At 34.7% G+C, this 16,149-nt stretch overlaps 1 protein-coding gene across 2 annotated transcripts in view; it reads left to right on the forward strand.

The window, feature by feature from the left end:
- Cdk1 (Cyclin-dependent kinase 1) overlaps nucleotides 1-6,022 on the forward strand; it is a 69,324-nt gene extending 63,302 nt beyond the window's left edge. For both annotated transcript variants that reach the window (XM_081771631.1, XM_081771620.1), the window contains exon 8: nucleotides 5,773-6,022. In XM_081771631.1, coding sequence (XP_081627757.1) covers nucleotides 5,773-5,877 — 105 coding nt within the window. In that variant the 3' untranslated portion in view covers nucleotides 5,878-6,022. The remainder of the gene's footprint in view (nucleotides 1-5,772) is intronic.
- The last annotated feature ends 10,127 nt before the right edge of the window (nucleotides 6,023-16,149 follow it).

The following is a 16,149-nucleotide window of genomic DNA, read 5'->3' on the forward strand; positions in this document are numbered from 1 at the left end:
AATTCCCTGCTTTGTGTTAAGTTGATTTCAAAAAGAGCCTGTCAGAACCACGTGTTACAATTTTTAACCAGAAACCCAGAAGTTCTATAGCGACGGGACTGTGGTGGTACCGGAAAAACGATAGGTCTCTTTGGCTATGTGGTTTCATAATGCATGTATTCGATTGGATTGGATTTTAGCGTCCCATTCATCAGCAAAGGACCTACAGCTTAACGTGGGATCCAAACCCGTGCTCCCGCTGGGGATCGAACATGAGTCTTCCGCACTAAAGGTGCGTACGATATCCACATAGTCACGAGGGAGCTCTTCATAATGCATGTGTAGTGCATATTTGGTTTCATAATGTTGCTTTCAAATCACAATAAATGTATTCTGAATTTTCACCGTCAAAGGCCCAATACTGTTTAGACAACCGGATACATCCATCTAACTGGTATTAGTAGGACCTTAAATATATCAACAACTTGTGTCAATTTATTGAAACCTATGCGACAGTATTTATGATAAATCGAAGTTAAATTTTGGGTGATGATCTACCACTATAGGAAAAACTAATCATCTCAATCGCTTATATTGAAGTGTAAACATGTTAAAATATATATTCTTAATATTTTCATTTCCGTTCTTTTTTCATGGAAAAGGTAAGGTGAGGATGTTCAGAAGGTAGATGTAGAAAGATATTGTTACGATACTGAAACGTAAAAGTTAATAAGTTAAAATTGAATTTGCCATAATAGTACGAATCTGACTAGCTCCTAATACTCAAGAATGAAATATACTAATTATTTTGGCGCAACTTAGACATTGTATTGCACACGGATACTTTACAAAACAATAACTTCAATCATAAAACGATTAATGAGAAAATCAAAGATCAAGATAAACATTACTTGCCATTCAATTTCCTTCTCAACATTTGTATGTCTTCCTTATTTACGATTTTGATTTAAAGGAATTTTATACGAGATGGACACAAGATTCGTATTATACACGTAAAAGACATAGGAAACGTTTGAGTGGCAAGGATTAGCAAAAAGAATCCTTTCTGTGCATACTTTGTGTCGCTTAAATATAAAAAACACACATATAATTTGATCTCTATAATATATATAATTGATAATATATATGACATATATATTTCCAAGTGAAAATTTACAATCTTGCTTTGCTCCTCCCCAGTCTCATCCGAAGAGAAAATTAAAAACCTAACGGCTTCCTTAAACAGAGCTACACAAGGAACAGAAATATATATATATATATAGTGGATATTCAATATTTCGGGAAGCATCTTTGTATTTGTGAAAATTAAACGTAAAAAATATTTCTCCGTGGTATTATTTCTTTAATTAGTCCTCTTAAGTAATTTACACTTTTTATACAAAATTAATTAACGTATTAAATTATACTCTTCAATCTACTTTTATTAGACCATCGGTTCATTCAACCGAACGGTCAACACATATTCAGGAAGAGGACTCATTCGATTCCCGACCGAATCAAAACTCAGTATTCTATCTTTGTCGCCAGCTTACTCGACTAGACGACCTTTCTAGAAGAGGACTTACTCGATCCTCTACAGATTAAACGTGACATTTCTCTTCCAGCTCTAATTTAGCTGTTCCTACCTAAAACTTCTTTTAAAATCCGCAGCTATGCATCACTCAGATAGCTGGTAAAAAAAATCATACCGAATGACCCTCATTCAAGAGACGATCAAAAGCCTAAACGCCTCCTCATTCAAGAGACATTCAAAAATACAAATTTAAATGCCTCCTCATTCAAGAAACAATCAAAAGATTAAAAGAAATTCCGCAGTCGACATCATTCAGGCGACTGGGTATTAAAAGCAAAAAAGAACAGTACCTCCTCATTCCGAAAGTGGTTAAAAAAAATTCATCGTATTACGATCGCCATCACCTATAATGAAAAAAAAAAAAAAAAAAAGAAAAGGCTAAACTTTCTAACTCCCTTCAGACTCACTTATCACGAAAGAAAAGTTATTATTACATTAAAAGAAACACTATCACTCAAGAGAGCTGCCCAATATAGTTTAGCACAAAAATTTAATAATACTATTTTAAATAAAAAGGTAGACTCCCTTATAGTAGGAATCTAACAAATAATTCTTATTTTATCCTATCTAAAAATGTCTTAAGTTTCTAAGATTTAAAAAGAATGATAGGTTATGTCTCAAAGCCGGCTACTCATTCTGTAAGTCCGGATGTGAGGTAAAAAAACTTCATCCCTGCATCCCTTCATTATAGGAGGCGGAGAGGGAAAAGAATCTTTGGGAGATATGTATAAGTCAGGTCAAGAAGAGAGTGTCTCCTCCACAAACATGGGCCGTATTTATACACTCTGCCTCCCAACTCACCAAGCAGCCATATATATAAAAAAAAAAATAAATAAATAAATAAATAAAATAAAAATAAATAAGAAGTTATACCACTTTAGACTTAAAAAATAATCTTTATCTACTTCTTCTAAGGAGAAAAAGCAACTAAAGCCCAAATATTATATGCGAAAAAGTACCTAAAAAATTAAGAAGAAATTAAAAATTTCATGACATTTAATAAAACCAATGTACCAGAATTATTTACGTAAATTATTCAAAAAATTGTGTTGATTTTTTAATCAACACAAATTTGTGGAACAAAAAAATATTAACAGATGAAAGATGATAAATAATAGTTTAGTACATTAAGTTATCAATTGGGCTAGCACAATAATCAAGTGAAAATTTTTAACTTTAAAACTGGAGTGCGCTTAAAATGAATAGTAGTACAAATTCGATTAATAAGTAATACTTGTTTCGAAATATTATAGGTACCCAAGAAACTTTTGATATATATATAATAAATTCAGTTTTGTCTCTACGCCCTGCTTCTCGATGTCTTCACTTTCATTTTGAACGCATTTTTCCTACATTTCTTTCCAGGCCTGAAATGCATCTTGAAAAATTTCAGCATCTTAAGAATAAAGTAATTTTCACTTGAGTTTAGAATCTGAGCTGAACTGCTTGCTTCGAAGCTGTCTCAAGGTGCTCAGATAAAACCAAATTAGAATGGCCTAGGCCCGAAGTGTACGGTGGATGAGGTATGTTTGGCCACCTGTTTCAACAACTTTGAGAGGCCTGACATTATTGTGATGAATTGTAACCTTTCTGTATGTAATAATTTGTCATAATCCTGCATGTGTGAGATTTGCAACTTCTCAAAATCTCCGTAGTGTATGCAAAGAAAGGAACGTTACTGAACGAAAAATACTCTAGAGTTGAATGCCATACATTCCTGTGTAAATTGCTGTTGTATATCATACAGAAGAGTCCACTGAAATATATAGGCTTGTGAGACACATTACATGCCTAGATCCAAATAGTGTGTCATCCATAAAAGTTACGTGGTGTCCTTCAGTCACTGGCTACACCCAAAGAATTTGATCAGCTGTTGATTTTGTGTGGAAAATTTACTGAGCAGTTTAAATGCACTTGCTGTGTATAAGTTGGACCCTGAGGCTGGATTGTTTTTACACAAAACTGTTGGATGGTTCGGAAGAATTTAAAGGTTTGTTGTTAATGATGATGAAGCTTCTGGTTTTGTCTCATGGGCAGGCTGCTGTTGAACAAGGCTATAGTATAAATAAAGATCTGCTTGCTGAAAATATGAAGGAGAAATCATTGGTCTGTTTGAGATTGGTGTATGATAACATTTCCCATAAAGATCTTACTTCAATTAACATCACGAAAAGCTGCATCATGCCTTCCATGCAAGGCAGCGCTATATGGCAGAGCTGGAGAAAATAAGGACTATTGAAAGCAGAATGACCAGATTCTGACAGGCGAAAAGTAGGACACAAACGTATTAGTATATGATAGCCTACTATGTCGTTTTTAGATTACATTCAATTTCAGATTTTCCATTGTTGCCAATGGAAAAATGAGCTGAACTATTTTCACAGTGTACATCACTGTCTGTCTTTCCTCTCTTAATAAATGTGTAGAGAGGTTGTAGTTCTGAATTCAGAACACATTTCCGTCTTGGACGTATCACACACACACACAAAAGTCACAATTAAACTATAAAGAATTTTCGCAGGCTCCTCGACCTCTCTGATCACACCAATGTATTTAGACAAATAGCACTACTGAATATAGCGAAAATACTCCGCACCACAAGTCGCTAATGAGCGAATCAAATTCGTTTGTGTTATAGTCAAATAATAATAATATAATCACATAATTTCATTTGTATTATAATTAATTAGACAAGTAATATTTGTGCTTGTGGTCTCTTTTTATAGACATACAGTTAAACTTCATGATTTTTTTTCTATTGATTTTCGGAATGTGGGATTATTTTAAGGAATGAGGGAAAATTTAGAGCAACACGAGGGAACTTCTGCTTAATTTGTTTGGCATCTTTGTCGCAATTTAAGATAAGATTGCTTACCGACATCTCAACAAGGCCTTCTCAGTAAAAACAATGTATTGTAAAACGATGGTTTGTTGATTGTTTTGCTTCTGAGGAATTTTGAAAACACAGCGGTCGATCATTCAAAAAAAGAGTGGTTGTGATTCGAAGTGTTGTGAATAACGAATGAAATATTAAAGAACTGTATTGCAAATAAGTTAAATCAGGACATTTTAAAAAAGGACATTCCTTGATTTTCTAAATGTCTTTGCAACACGCAGGACAGCTTTTTGAAAAACAGTACTGACCTGCGAAAATCAGTACGTCTGGTCACCCTAGTTGAAAGAGAAGTCAAGTGCAAAGCAAGAGGAAAAAGATTAAGTGAAAATGTACAGCAGCTGCAGAGAAAGAAAAGGAAATTGGTGGAAAACAAGTGAAGCTTCGAAGACTGAAGGAAACCAGATTGCTCATGAAGCAGAGCAGAAGTCTTGTTTACTTTATTGACAAAGTCAAATGCTATCCGTAGAGCAGCTTCGCTAAAAAAGAAAAAGATCATGTCTATAGATGAGAAAATCACACAACTCCACACTCAGTTGAAAAACTTGCAATATATATATATATTCTAATTATATCTGTCACACTGTCACTCAATGAAGAAGCCATGCATGAAAAATATTTTTTGTTGTTTGTAATTTGTTCGGTGCACAATTAAACTGTCATGTAGAAAGAATGAAAATACATGTGCTGGATGTAGGTGGATCGGCTGGCTATAGGGGGAGTTGGGAGTCTACCATTAAAAAAAAAAAAAGTAGCACATTGCGCTTCTCTTTGTATATTTAATTATTGAGTATTAATAATGTACTTGCATTAATATTCACTGCATAAGCTACTGTACTTTTCATTTCACTGTTGAGTTTTAAACTTACAGCAAGTACTGTATATCTTCCTGTGTTGAAGTGCTGAAAAATTGATTTGTCCTGGAAATTTTTTAGGGAAAGAGTGGGAACCCTGTATACTATATGCAGGTAAAAATTCGTTTGAAATTGTTTTTTTTTTTTTTTTTTTTTTTAAAGTGTAGCAGTTATGATGCAACACGCAGGGCTTACATGACTAGTCTTTGTAGTAATTACTGACAATTGCTTCTAAAAGGAAGTGCACTACCATGAATGTATTATTGCGACTCAGGTACACCTTACTAGTTCATTCCTTGTGTTATTTCCGCCTTTTACTTAATCTATTAATAATAATAATAATAATAATAATAATAATCTGAAGATTATGTAGCATCTGAGATATTGCACTGAAAAGATTTGTACTTTCATAGTAGTAGATTCTAAATGACTTGCATTTTAATATTTTTCAGAAAATGCTGACATACGATCCTGCTTGTCGAATCTCAGCTAAAGCAGCTCTTAAACATTCTTTCTTTGATGACTTGGATAAAGCTATTCTTCCTGCTGAAGACTGAGTGTAAAATGTATATATGTATGTGTGTGTGCGTTGTGATCAGATGTGTATATTGTTTCTACTTGAGTTGATCATTGTTCTTTCTTCTAGTTCATCACTAACTGTAGTGAATAATGAATAAAACTATTTTTCTAGGTTTTCATAAATTCAAATGTATTATTTCAATGTGATAAAATATCAATGTCATATCCATACCACTCTGCAGGCTGGAAGCAAAATTATTTTCAGAATCAAATAACAATATTGGTTGTATTTTGTGGCTACATTAACATCTAGGAAGTTCACAATGGAAATAATCTTCCTATTCATGTAGCGATCCAGCTCCTGTTTTATTGTATCTTATTGTTCGTTCTATTTTCTTATTTAATGAAAAATTCACGTGTGCATTCTTTATATAGTATTTCAGCATTATGAATTAAATTGTTAAAACTCCTAACATAATCTCAGTGATTATTAAATAAAGTATGTATGGTGTAATTACTTGTTGAATCTATGGAACCATTGTAATACCTCAAGTTACTCACCTAGTAATGTTTCTTAGCCACTATTTCCTCCAATATTTCGAGTGCGAGACTCGGACGCTCATCTTCAGGGGCATACAATGGCTTAAGTCCCTTTCTACAATACAATTTTCACTTTATTTATTTATTTTTTTCTTCTCAACAGCGGTCATCAATGAATATTGGGTAAATTTTAAAGATACTTAATGGTCTCTATCTTTCGCAATGTGTTAACGATCGCTCTTATTTACCATACAACAATATGTGTGAGGTGCACTAACTTACTTTAATAATATCCTTTTTATTGCTGTTTTATATTTAATTCCTCTTATTCAGAATGTCGTCATAATCTGTCAAGAGATAATTAACTTAAGTATCAGATAGGCTGTGCACAGAGCGATGTAAACTAGTTGTCTATTAAGTGATTATGACTACGTTCTTATTAAGAAGAATCTATCAGACAGAAAATGTAAAATATCAATAAAAAAGTTACAGTAAATGAAATTAATGCTCTAACATTAGGAAGACACACATATATTGTTATATAGTAAAATAATAAGGGCATTCTTTATGGAAAAGGACTTAAACCATTGTGTGCCCCTGAGATAGTGTCACATTCGAAACATTGGAGGAAAAAGTGACTGAAGAACATTATCAAATGAGTAGTTTGAGATATGTATAGTATAGTAAAATGAAAATTCTTTTCGTTATGGTTTTTATAAATTATTTTACCGTATATAATGCGTATATACAGTATCTAGACATTCTACTGTACGTTACATGATCCTTTTTCTTCTAAATAAAATACTATATTGAAATATATCAGAACAAGCTAGTTTGTTGTTAAAAACAGTTTTTATCAATATGAAAATGGCCTTGGAATTAGTTTTTGCCGAGCGCACGTATTCAATAGTAATGCTGTCTGACAAAACTCGTTAGTATTGCTGATTGAAAGTAAGGAATACTCAATACTAACCTATAGTATTCCTATGAATCTAAAATCAACTTCAAGTGCTCATATATATTTCTGATACAAATCTTTAATATCCTTCGGTGAGATGGTTTAAAGCTTAAATCATGTTAAACTGATAGTAAATTACATGTTCTAGCATAGTACTGAAGTGGTAATTTAAAAATTTATAGATATTGGTACTATTAATAGTAACAGAAACTTTCTGTAGAGATTTCTAACTGCTCTTGTGTTATACTCCAAATTATTCTATTAGATAAATAGTTCACTATTTAATCAATAATATAAGACTATCCATGTACATCGTCTACATTTGCATATGCATTGTCTACATTTCGTACAGTGCCTTTTTCTAAATTCGAATTAGTCACTCGCAATCTACTACAATCAAATTTTGTTCGTTATGGACACATTTAAAATAAACTGTGTATTCTGCATAACGAAAAGAGTACTATATACACATACCGCAAATAGATGGCAAAAGTTCATGCATCGAGCTGATTAATAGATGAACAAACTAGGAAGATTTAGCTAAGGAGAGAATTAAGAAACTACGCAGAAGAATCTGATCTTGGTCGTCAAAGAGTAATGAAGTGATGTCCACGGTCCTTCAGAGACTATAATTATTAGAGCTGTAACATATTCGGACATTTTTTCTAGTGTAGACTGGAAATGAAAACTGTATAAACAGGGTGTCTATCGGTCACGAAAGTCATGAAATCAGAAAACTGTCATGAAAGTCAAGAAAAAAGTCATGAAATTTAGCTTTTGGGTCACGATTTTTTTCATCTGTATAAATATAAGTATAGACTGCAAAATTTTGTTTTATAAAACTTCAAAATTCACCACCAAAAATGTCTATGGTCGACTTTAGACGCTACCAAATCGCAAGCAAAGCACGCTTCTGTCTCATGCATGAAAATTCGGCCCAATTCGTACCCAGATTTGCTTTGAAAATGTTACTAAATTTTATGGTTTGCGAAAGAAGAGGTCACAAAAAAAGTCACGAAATTTCATTGTAGAATTTTAGTAGACACCCTGATAAAGCAAATGAGGGCTACGCACAAGTTACAATTTGTCAATATCAATTTATATAGAATTTCCCAAATAGCGGATGCTTACTTAGCTACCAATATTTGAATAATGACTATAATCTTTTCATAGAACAGAACTCCTTTGTGATTATGGTTAGCGTATACATCTTCGGCGGAGGAGACTCGGGTTCGATTCCTACTAAGAGCTCATGTAGATAGTTTACGTTAACTAACATAGAACCTCTCTGAGATGCAACAGAGTACCGTTAGGATACGAACATACAGGAAGCAGAGAGCTTGCTTCCGATTATCCGAGCCAACTATTGAATATAACATTAATGTATGTAGTAAAAACCTGCTAGTTACATGAAAGAAGGCTAGCTCATTGAATGAGGAACTTTTCTTTCTTGATAATGCCCAGTCCATATTTACACATGGACCATGGCTCGGTACGGCGGCAAATTTATTATTATTATCGCATATTCCAGTTCTCGAAATGCCAAAAATTTATTGTGCATGCGCATACGAGTATGTATATGGGACGGGATTTTTACACTTTCATTTTGATTATTCACTCCACCATTTCAAATTTTGTACTAGGGGCCGCGGTGGCTCAGTGGTAGAGCGTTCACGTCTGGTGCATGAGGTCCCTAGTCCAATCCCAGCTCCCGCCAAGTGAACTTTGTGGTGAACAAACACCGTATGCGTGGTTTCCTCGAGGTTCTCCCGTTTCCTCCCACTTTCTTGATTCCACCATTTCATTCATTTCTCATCATCACAGTCTCCTTTAGCCTAACCAGCATAACCGTGGGACGTAAAACCCAAAGATTTCATTTTCAATTTTTCTACATCAGTTTTTAATTATATTAATAGGGTGGCAAAAATGTTAAGTATTGCCCCTGATAGCACCTCATTAAAACTTTGGCATTGATGCAGAAATGGCTTGCATCAAAGCGTTTCTCGCATCAAACGACAGAGAAGAGCTCAAGGATCAGTTCTGGACTTTCTACACTGACGCACCAGATTTTTACACAGGGGTATATGGAACTTGTGCTTGAGCAAGGCCTTTTGACAACCTTTAGAAATGTGCGTTATGACTCGTATCAGAAACGTCAGTAAAGTGAACCTTCCTGTTTCTACTGCACTTGCATCAATGAATTTCCACGAAAGATCTCAAATAATCGTGATAATTTATAGACTGTAATATTGATGAACGAATATGTAATAGAACCTATTTCAATATACTGTAGATATTACATCAGGGGAAAATAAGCTAAAACTTCAGACAATACAAAATACATTTCCTCCTGTAACAAGAGGTGCTATTCGAAACACATTTGATGCAATTGCAAGCTGTCTCCCTATCCGAGTAGTCTAAGGCGTTCGACTTTAGATCACAAGATACTATTAAAAGGTTAGTACGAGCCCTACAAGAGTTTTATTTATTTATTTATTTTTAATTTTTTTTTCACCTGTTCTCAACGTTTGTTTGTGTTCCTGTCGGATTCGATTAGATAAAATTTGAAATAGAGAGTAGAGAATAGAGCTCTCAATATAAATAGAAAGCATAAGTAGCATTTGAATTCGTTGAATTCATTTATTGACTACGCACGAAATTTTGTGATAAAGATATGATTATGATTTATTATTATTATTTGTTGAACTATGAAGTTCAAAACAAACCGATCCGCATTTAAGTAACTAAATAATTTATTTGTGAATATGCACTACTCCATTATACATTTGCGAGATTTTGATTTTAGAACTGAAGTGTATACAACGTTGAATAGTAAAGATATACAATAAAACATATAAGTAAAATGTTGATTAAATTAATTGGAGTTTCCATTCAGGATTATATAGACAGGACTTACTTTAAAGTTCAATCCGAAAAAAATATGCAAGTTTTAACCTGAGTAGAAATCACTAACTTACACAATAATATTTACATAATTATAATTCTTTATGCTTTTATTATAATTCTCTCTATAAGTTATGATTTTGCCATTTCAAAATGTAAAACGAGAAACAAATATAATGTTTAAGAAGTGATGATTTTAAGGGGTGATCTGCGAGAGAATTTGAGACCCCCTCGAGCTAAGAAATTTCTCCATTCTTCGATCGTGCTCAATGTGGACTACCAGTGTTTTTACACTACTCTTTTCCCCGCATATTGACAATCCTCCCGGGGAAATTTTTTGAATTCGTCACTTCTTATAAATAGTTTTAGTTAAAATCAGAGGATAATAATGGAATAGTGAGCTTATTTAACATTTTGTTTCCAGTTATGGATTTTAGATTTGCAATCCATATAGTATTTCTTTCTAATCGAATTTGAAAGAAAAGGAGTTGCCACAGAGTTAGAGAAATATTCTCAATCTCCCGATAAAAATAGGAACATGTGCTTAAAAAAATAACTTCTTATTGGGTTTAAACATATCAACAACCGCTCGACCATTTCGTATGGAATCTGAAGTTTTCTTTTGACTTTTGTGTAAAGTAGTTTTCTGTTCCATACTAGCTTTTGTTTAGTCCGATACGACTATGAGCTTGCGGCGAATATTTGAAAGTTACAGCTCTTGCAGTGTATAAAAGTATGTTTCGAATAAATCACCTTCGACGTTACGTCCTAATAATTATATAAAACAGGTTGAATCTGTGAAATGATTGAGGTTGGAGTGATCGTAAAAGTTTTCATAGTCTGGATATGCAAACCCGCTTAACGTGGGGCGTCTACTTTGTTGAAATACGGTACATACCAAAAAAAAAAATCCGGTATCGTCTACGTAGAAATTATTCGATCAGGTGTGAATCACCGTTCCTCCGATTTAAAACGTATGTTCCACGATAACTTCTGTAAGAAATATTTTATTTTCGTGCAAGATGTGGTATGTTATTACTTGGGTTTAAAATCATCATAAAGGATACATAATCATTATTGCTTGAGTTTAAAATCAATCAAAGATGAGGGAGTAAATTTACTCTTCCCTGCAGATATTTTCTTAAAAGAACTCTAGTGGTATCTTATAAAAATATTCAATGTTAATATTATACTGCACATATGATATTTGAGATTGATTGGGCTTCAGATCAGTCAAGAAAGGAATGAATTTACACTAGTGAGGGGTAAATTATCCTCATCGTTTAAAAAAAAAAAATACGTTCGACGATAATTTTCGTGAAAAGATATTCGATTTTTAGGCAATATTTTTAATAATAATAAGATATGTCTCTGTTATTACATTTCCGCATAGAAAGGAGCCAACAAATTTCGTAGACAGATTAATCTTAACGAAATCTTAATTGCACACGAATCCCTTTTCAATTATCAATTTGAGAGGATTGGCGGGAGGTCAAAATGTATGCATAAAGGAGAGGATAAATATGCAGGACGATAGATATGAGTGTCAAATTGAGTAGTTTTCGGACTCGCTGAAGTAACTAGTGACACTCAGCCCTATCATGATATGTGTGGAAAACAAGACGTCCACAAGGACCACATATTTGTGTCTAATCAATAAGTTTCGAGATCTGTAAAGTGATTTATGACAAGATGAAATTTAAGTCCAAGTTTAGGCAAGATGAAATATGTCAGCTGGCTGGGGAATTGACAGTAGTAGCGCAGGCGTTGCTGTTCCTTATCTATATATTTCACTTATACTGACAAGTATTTATTTATTTCTGTATTTTCGAATATATTGTATAAATCATATCCTTTCCCTGCGAAAAACGGAAATTTCAACCAGCATCATATATTAATTCTGAAGATTCACAAATTCCCCTTTAATTTAAAATTAAGTTATACGCATTGGCGGGAAATTACATCGGTAAACATTTAAATTTTACCTTTACAGACTAAGGAAAGAAAGCTGTATACAAGACTTAAAACATTAGATATCTTACATTAGCTTTTAGCGATAAAATAGAAAATTTTACCGAATTGACTTCCGTCATGAGCCGCCACTGGTCACATGACAAGTGTCAAAAATTCATTTGACACACTATGGTGTATCTTGTTTTTTAAAGTTTTTTCTACAGTTTCTACTACTTGGAGTGAAATCAATCAAGATAAAAGTAGAATTAACTCCCCCGTAAAGAAATCTACAATAATGTTCGTTTAAAAAATAGTGGAATATAGCGTACGGTTTTCTGTTTCCCAACCATCTTCACTGCTTGAGTTCAAATTACTAATAATAGAGGAGTGGATTTACCTTCTCCCTCCGATTTAAAAACGAGGTTCGGGAAAAATTTGTAGAAATAATTAGAACTTTACAGACAATAGTATATTACATACTTAACTGCAGTTATCTATGATTGAAATTACTACTACTAATAGTAATACAGGTGTCCGAGAAGTCCTTCCCTGATTACAGAAATTGATAACTCAGGCTAGAAATAAGATAGAAATATGAAACTGGTGTTGAATTGTTTACAAACTATAAAAGTTTTTGTCTGTGTTAGGTTTGTTCTGTTTTACCAAGTCTCAATTTTGTTTGTTTTAGGTTTGTAGTACGTAAGTAAGAAGCCCAAGAAGCCATGCCAACAAACCAGGAGAAGGCACAGTGTGTCCTGTGTTACCATGAGACACGATCACCAACCACGGTGCAGAGACAGTTCCAGACAACATTTGGGAGGACTCCACCTGATGTCAAGAGCATTAAAGCCTGGTATGAGAAGTTCAAGAACACAGGGTCGGTTGCTGACCTTCCGAGGTCTGGTCGACCAAGAACCTCAGCAGACACGGTGGAGGCTGTGCGGCAGTCTTTTCTGAGAACTCCTAAGAAATCGGTGCGCAGGGCCTCACGTGAATTACAGATGCCAAAAAGCTCTATCCATGACCTTTTACACAAACGTTTATTGTTTCGTGCTTACAAAGTGCAACTCGTTCAGGCCGTGTTGCCCGACGACGGTACACGTCGATATGACTTTGCGGTCGAAATGCTATCACGTATTGAGGACGATAATGGTTATCTCAGACGAATTGCCTTTTCCGACGAAGCGACATTCTTTGTCAGTGGAGTAGTGAATCGCCATAATGTACGCATTTGGGGTTCAGAACCCCCCAGGGAGGTCAGGGAGTTCACCAGAGGCAGTCCAAAGGTGAATGTTTGGTGCGCGTTATTGCACGATCGAATTATCGGGCCATTCTTCTTCGCTGAGGATACCATCACATCTGCAGTGTACTGAATATGTTGCAGCTGTATGCTGTTCCTCAACTGCTTCAGTATCGCCCCGATGTTGTTTTTCAGCAAGACGGTGCACCACCTCATTGGGGTTTGGACGCCCGTGCCTATCTCGATAGGACATTTCGTGGGCGATGGATTGGTCGTGATGGACCAACAGCTTGGCCTCCACGCTCTCCAGACATAACCCCATTAGACTTCTTTTTATGGGGTTATGTCAAGCATGAGGTCTACCGAACACGTGTACCAGATCTTGAAACCCTGCAGCAACGAATAACCACAGTCGTTGCATCGATCCCTCCAGTGATGTTGGCTAATGTGTGGATGGAAATTGAATATCGCCTAGATGTGCTACGTGCTACCAAGGGTGCTCATGTGGAAGTGTACTGATGTGACCAAAACTTTTATAGTTTGTAAACAATTCAACACCAGTTTCATATTTCTATCGTATTTCTAGCCTGAGTTATCAATTTCTGTAATCAGGGAAGGACTTCTCGGACACCCTGTATAATAATAATAATAATTAGCATTTTAATCAGTTATGAAAACTGCCTGGGCTCGCAGCATGGGCATGATTCCATGAATTAAAATTGTTTTCTTTTTCATGTGAAGTGTAGAAGACGTAAAACCCTGTTCATTTCAATATAAAAAGAAAAGATCACAACCATTAGCTACATAAAACGCCTTAGGCAATTTCTCGTACTATGAAATTTTCATTTCTACGTTGTCTAAGGAACACAGCTTTTTGTGACATAAAGGAGGAAGGAAATATGTTCAGCTTTTATCCATGTTGAATGATTGTTCCTGTGTGCGTGTTAGATGTTTCACACAAACACAACGTGTATTTTTTTCTCTCTCTCTTTATCTGACAGTAAACTACATGTATTTAAAACTGTAACTTATAATTACCGAAAAGCATTTTCCTAGTTTCAAGACCAAATCATTGTCAATGTTTTATAACCTCATATTGGAAGTGACTTATCACTGACATATTTTACCAGGTGGTGATATATCACACATCAAAATAGCCATAAACACACTAAAGGTATAGAATAATAAAACCGTTACAAAATAGGATAAGCCCGCTTACGGTATACATAGCAGAATGTTAAACTAAAAGTTGGATTCCATTTCTTTCTACATTGAGGCCATTCTCGTTGCTTTGTGAAATGGTGTTAACTCGTATTGTGTTTCAGGCCAAACGGAATTTGTGTATTTGGCTTTATCTGAAGAATTTGTAATTTCATTAAATAAGTGTAATATATATGTGGTTTTGTTAACACTTGATCTACTATAGCAGTCATTTCCAATTGGCAAATGTTTGGCGTGGCAACATATACTTACGATCAGAGGAAGGAGAGATAATGCACAGAGCTAAAGAGGGGAGAATGCGAAGTAGGGAATGGAAGAAACGTGTTGGTAGTGTAAGCATAGTCATAACACCACGAGTAGTATGCAAAACCATGAGCTAAGCTACGTCGAGTATCACCCCATGCTTTCTCAACGCCAGGTTAATTACCTTATTTCTGTGTGATTTACTGAGAACAGAGCAGCAAACTGTTACGTCACAAAACATACAGTTGCAAGTCACTCTGCTATACGATCGTTGTAATTTAAAATAAATTTCACAGGCATCTCTGTATGAAAAGCAGAATAATTTGAGAACAGTTGATCAACTGTATTGTTCTCACTCCCTTGGAACAGAAATTTGTCGATCAGTTTCTGCAGTCAATTGTAGTCTACTTCGGGTTAAGTTGTGAAAAATTACAACATAGTTTTTTTTTTTTCGTCTTAACAGTCCCCTTGTAAGGAAAAAATAAAATAACACTTTGTTCCAATATGTTGAAAAAAATATACTTTATACAAATCTCTTTTATGCGTGCTTTACAAAGTTCATAACTACAAATAAATCTTGCAGAATTTAGCTTCACATAACAACGTAAGGATGTTAAATCTTGTCTGATTTTCTTTGCAAGACATCAGCATCTCTATCTCGAAGAGGATGTCTGCTTGAGGCTGAATGCACTGAAGATCCTGAAGCAGAAGGATCCTCCCTCAAGTTCAACCCACCAATCGGGATTGGTTTATGGCGGAACTGTCATTAGTCGACGATACAGATGCTGACAGGCGTGCAAGTCAGTATTGAGATGTTGAATTATTTAGTGTTGTGTAAGCAGAGTTTCGATATCATTTCGGATGGCTTCTGGCTCGGTGCTAGGGTCATACCTCATGTATGGTTTGCCATTTCTTGTAACCAGGAATTTTTCGAAGTTCCAGCGGATGTCACCAACTCTCAGTGGTTCGTAAAATAGGTTGTTTACACTTGAAAAGTAGACTCGGGTAGGTGGACAGTAATCCTGGGAAAGAAAAATAAATTGGTAAAAGTCATTTAAGTAAGCAGTAAATTTCATAATACTTACAAGTATTCATACAACTTTATAGACGGTTTGTGATTAAATTTTCTTACTATGCATAAATTACAGAACACGTTCATGCTGTTGATGTGCGGTTATCTAGTACGATTCCCAGTACAAGCCCAACCTCCATTTAATTTTATTGGCAGTTCAATGAAGTTAAATAATCTAC

Source organism: Thermobia domestica, chromosome 1 (assembly GCF_964235325.1).
Source record: "Thermobia domestica chromosome 1, izTheDome1.hap1.1, whole genome shotgun sequence".
NCBI classification, from domain to species: Eukaryota; Metazoa; Arthropoda; class Insecta; order Zygentoma; family Lepismatidae; genus Thermobia; species Thermobia domestica.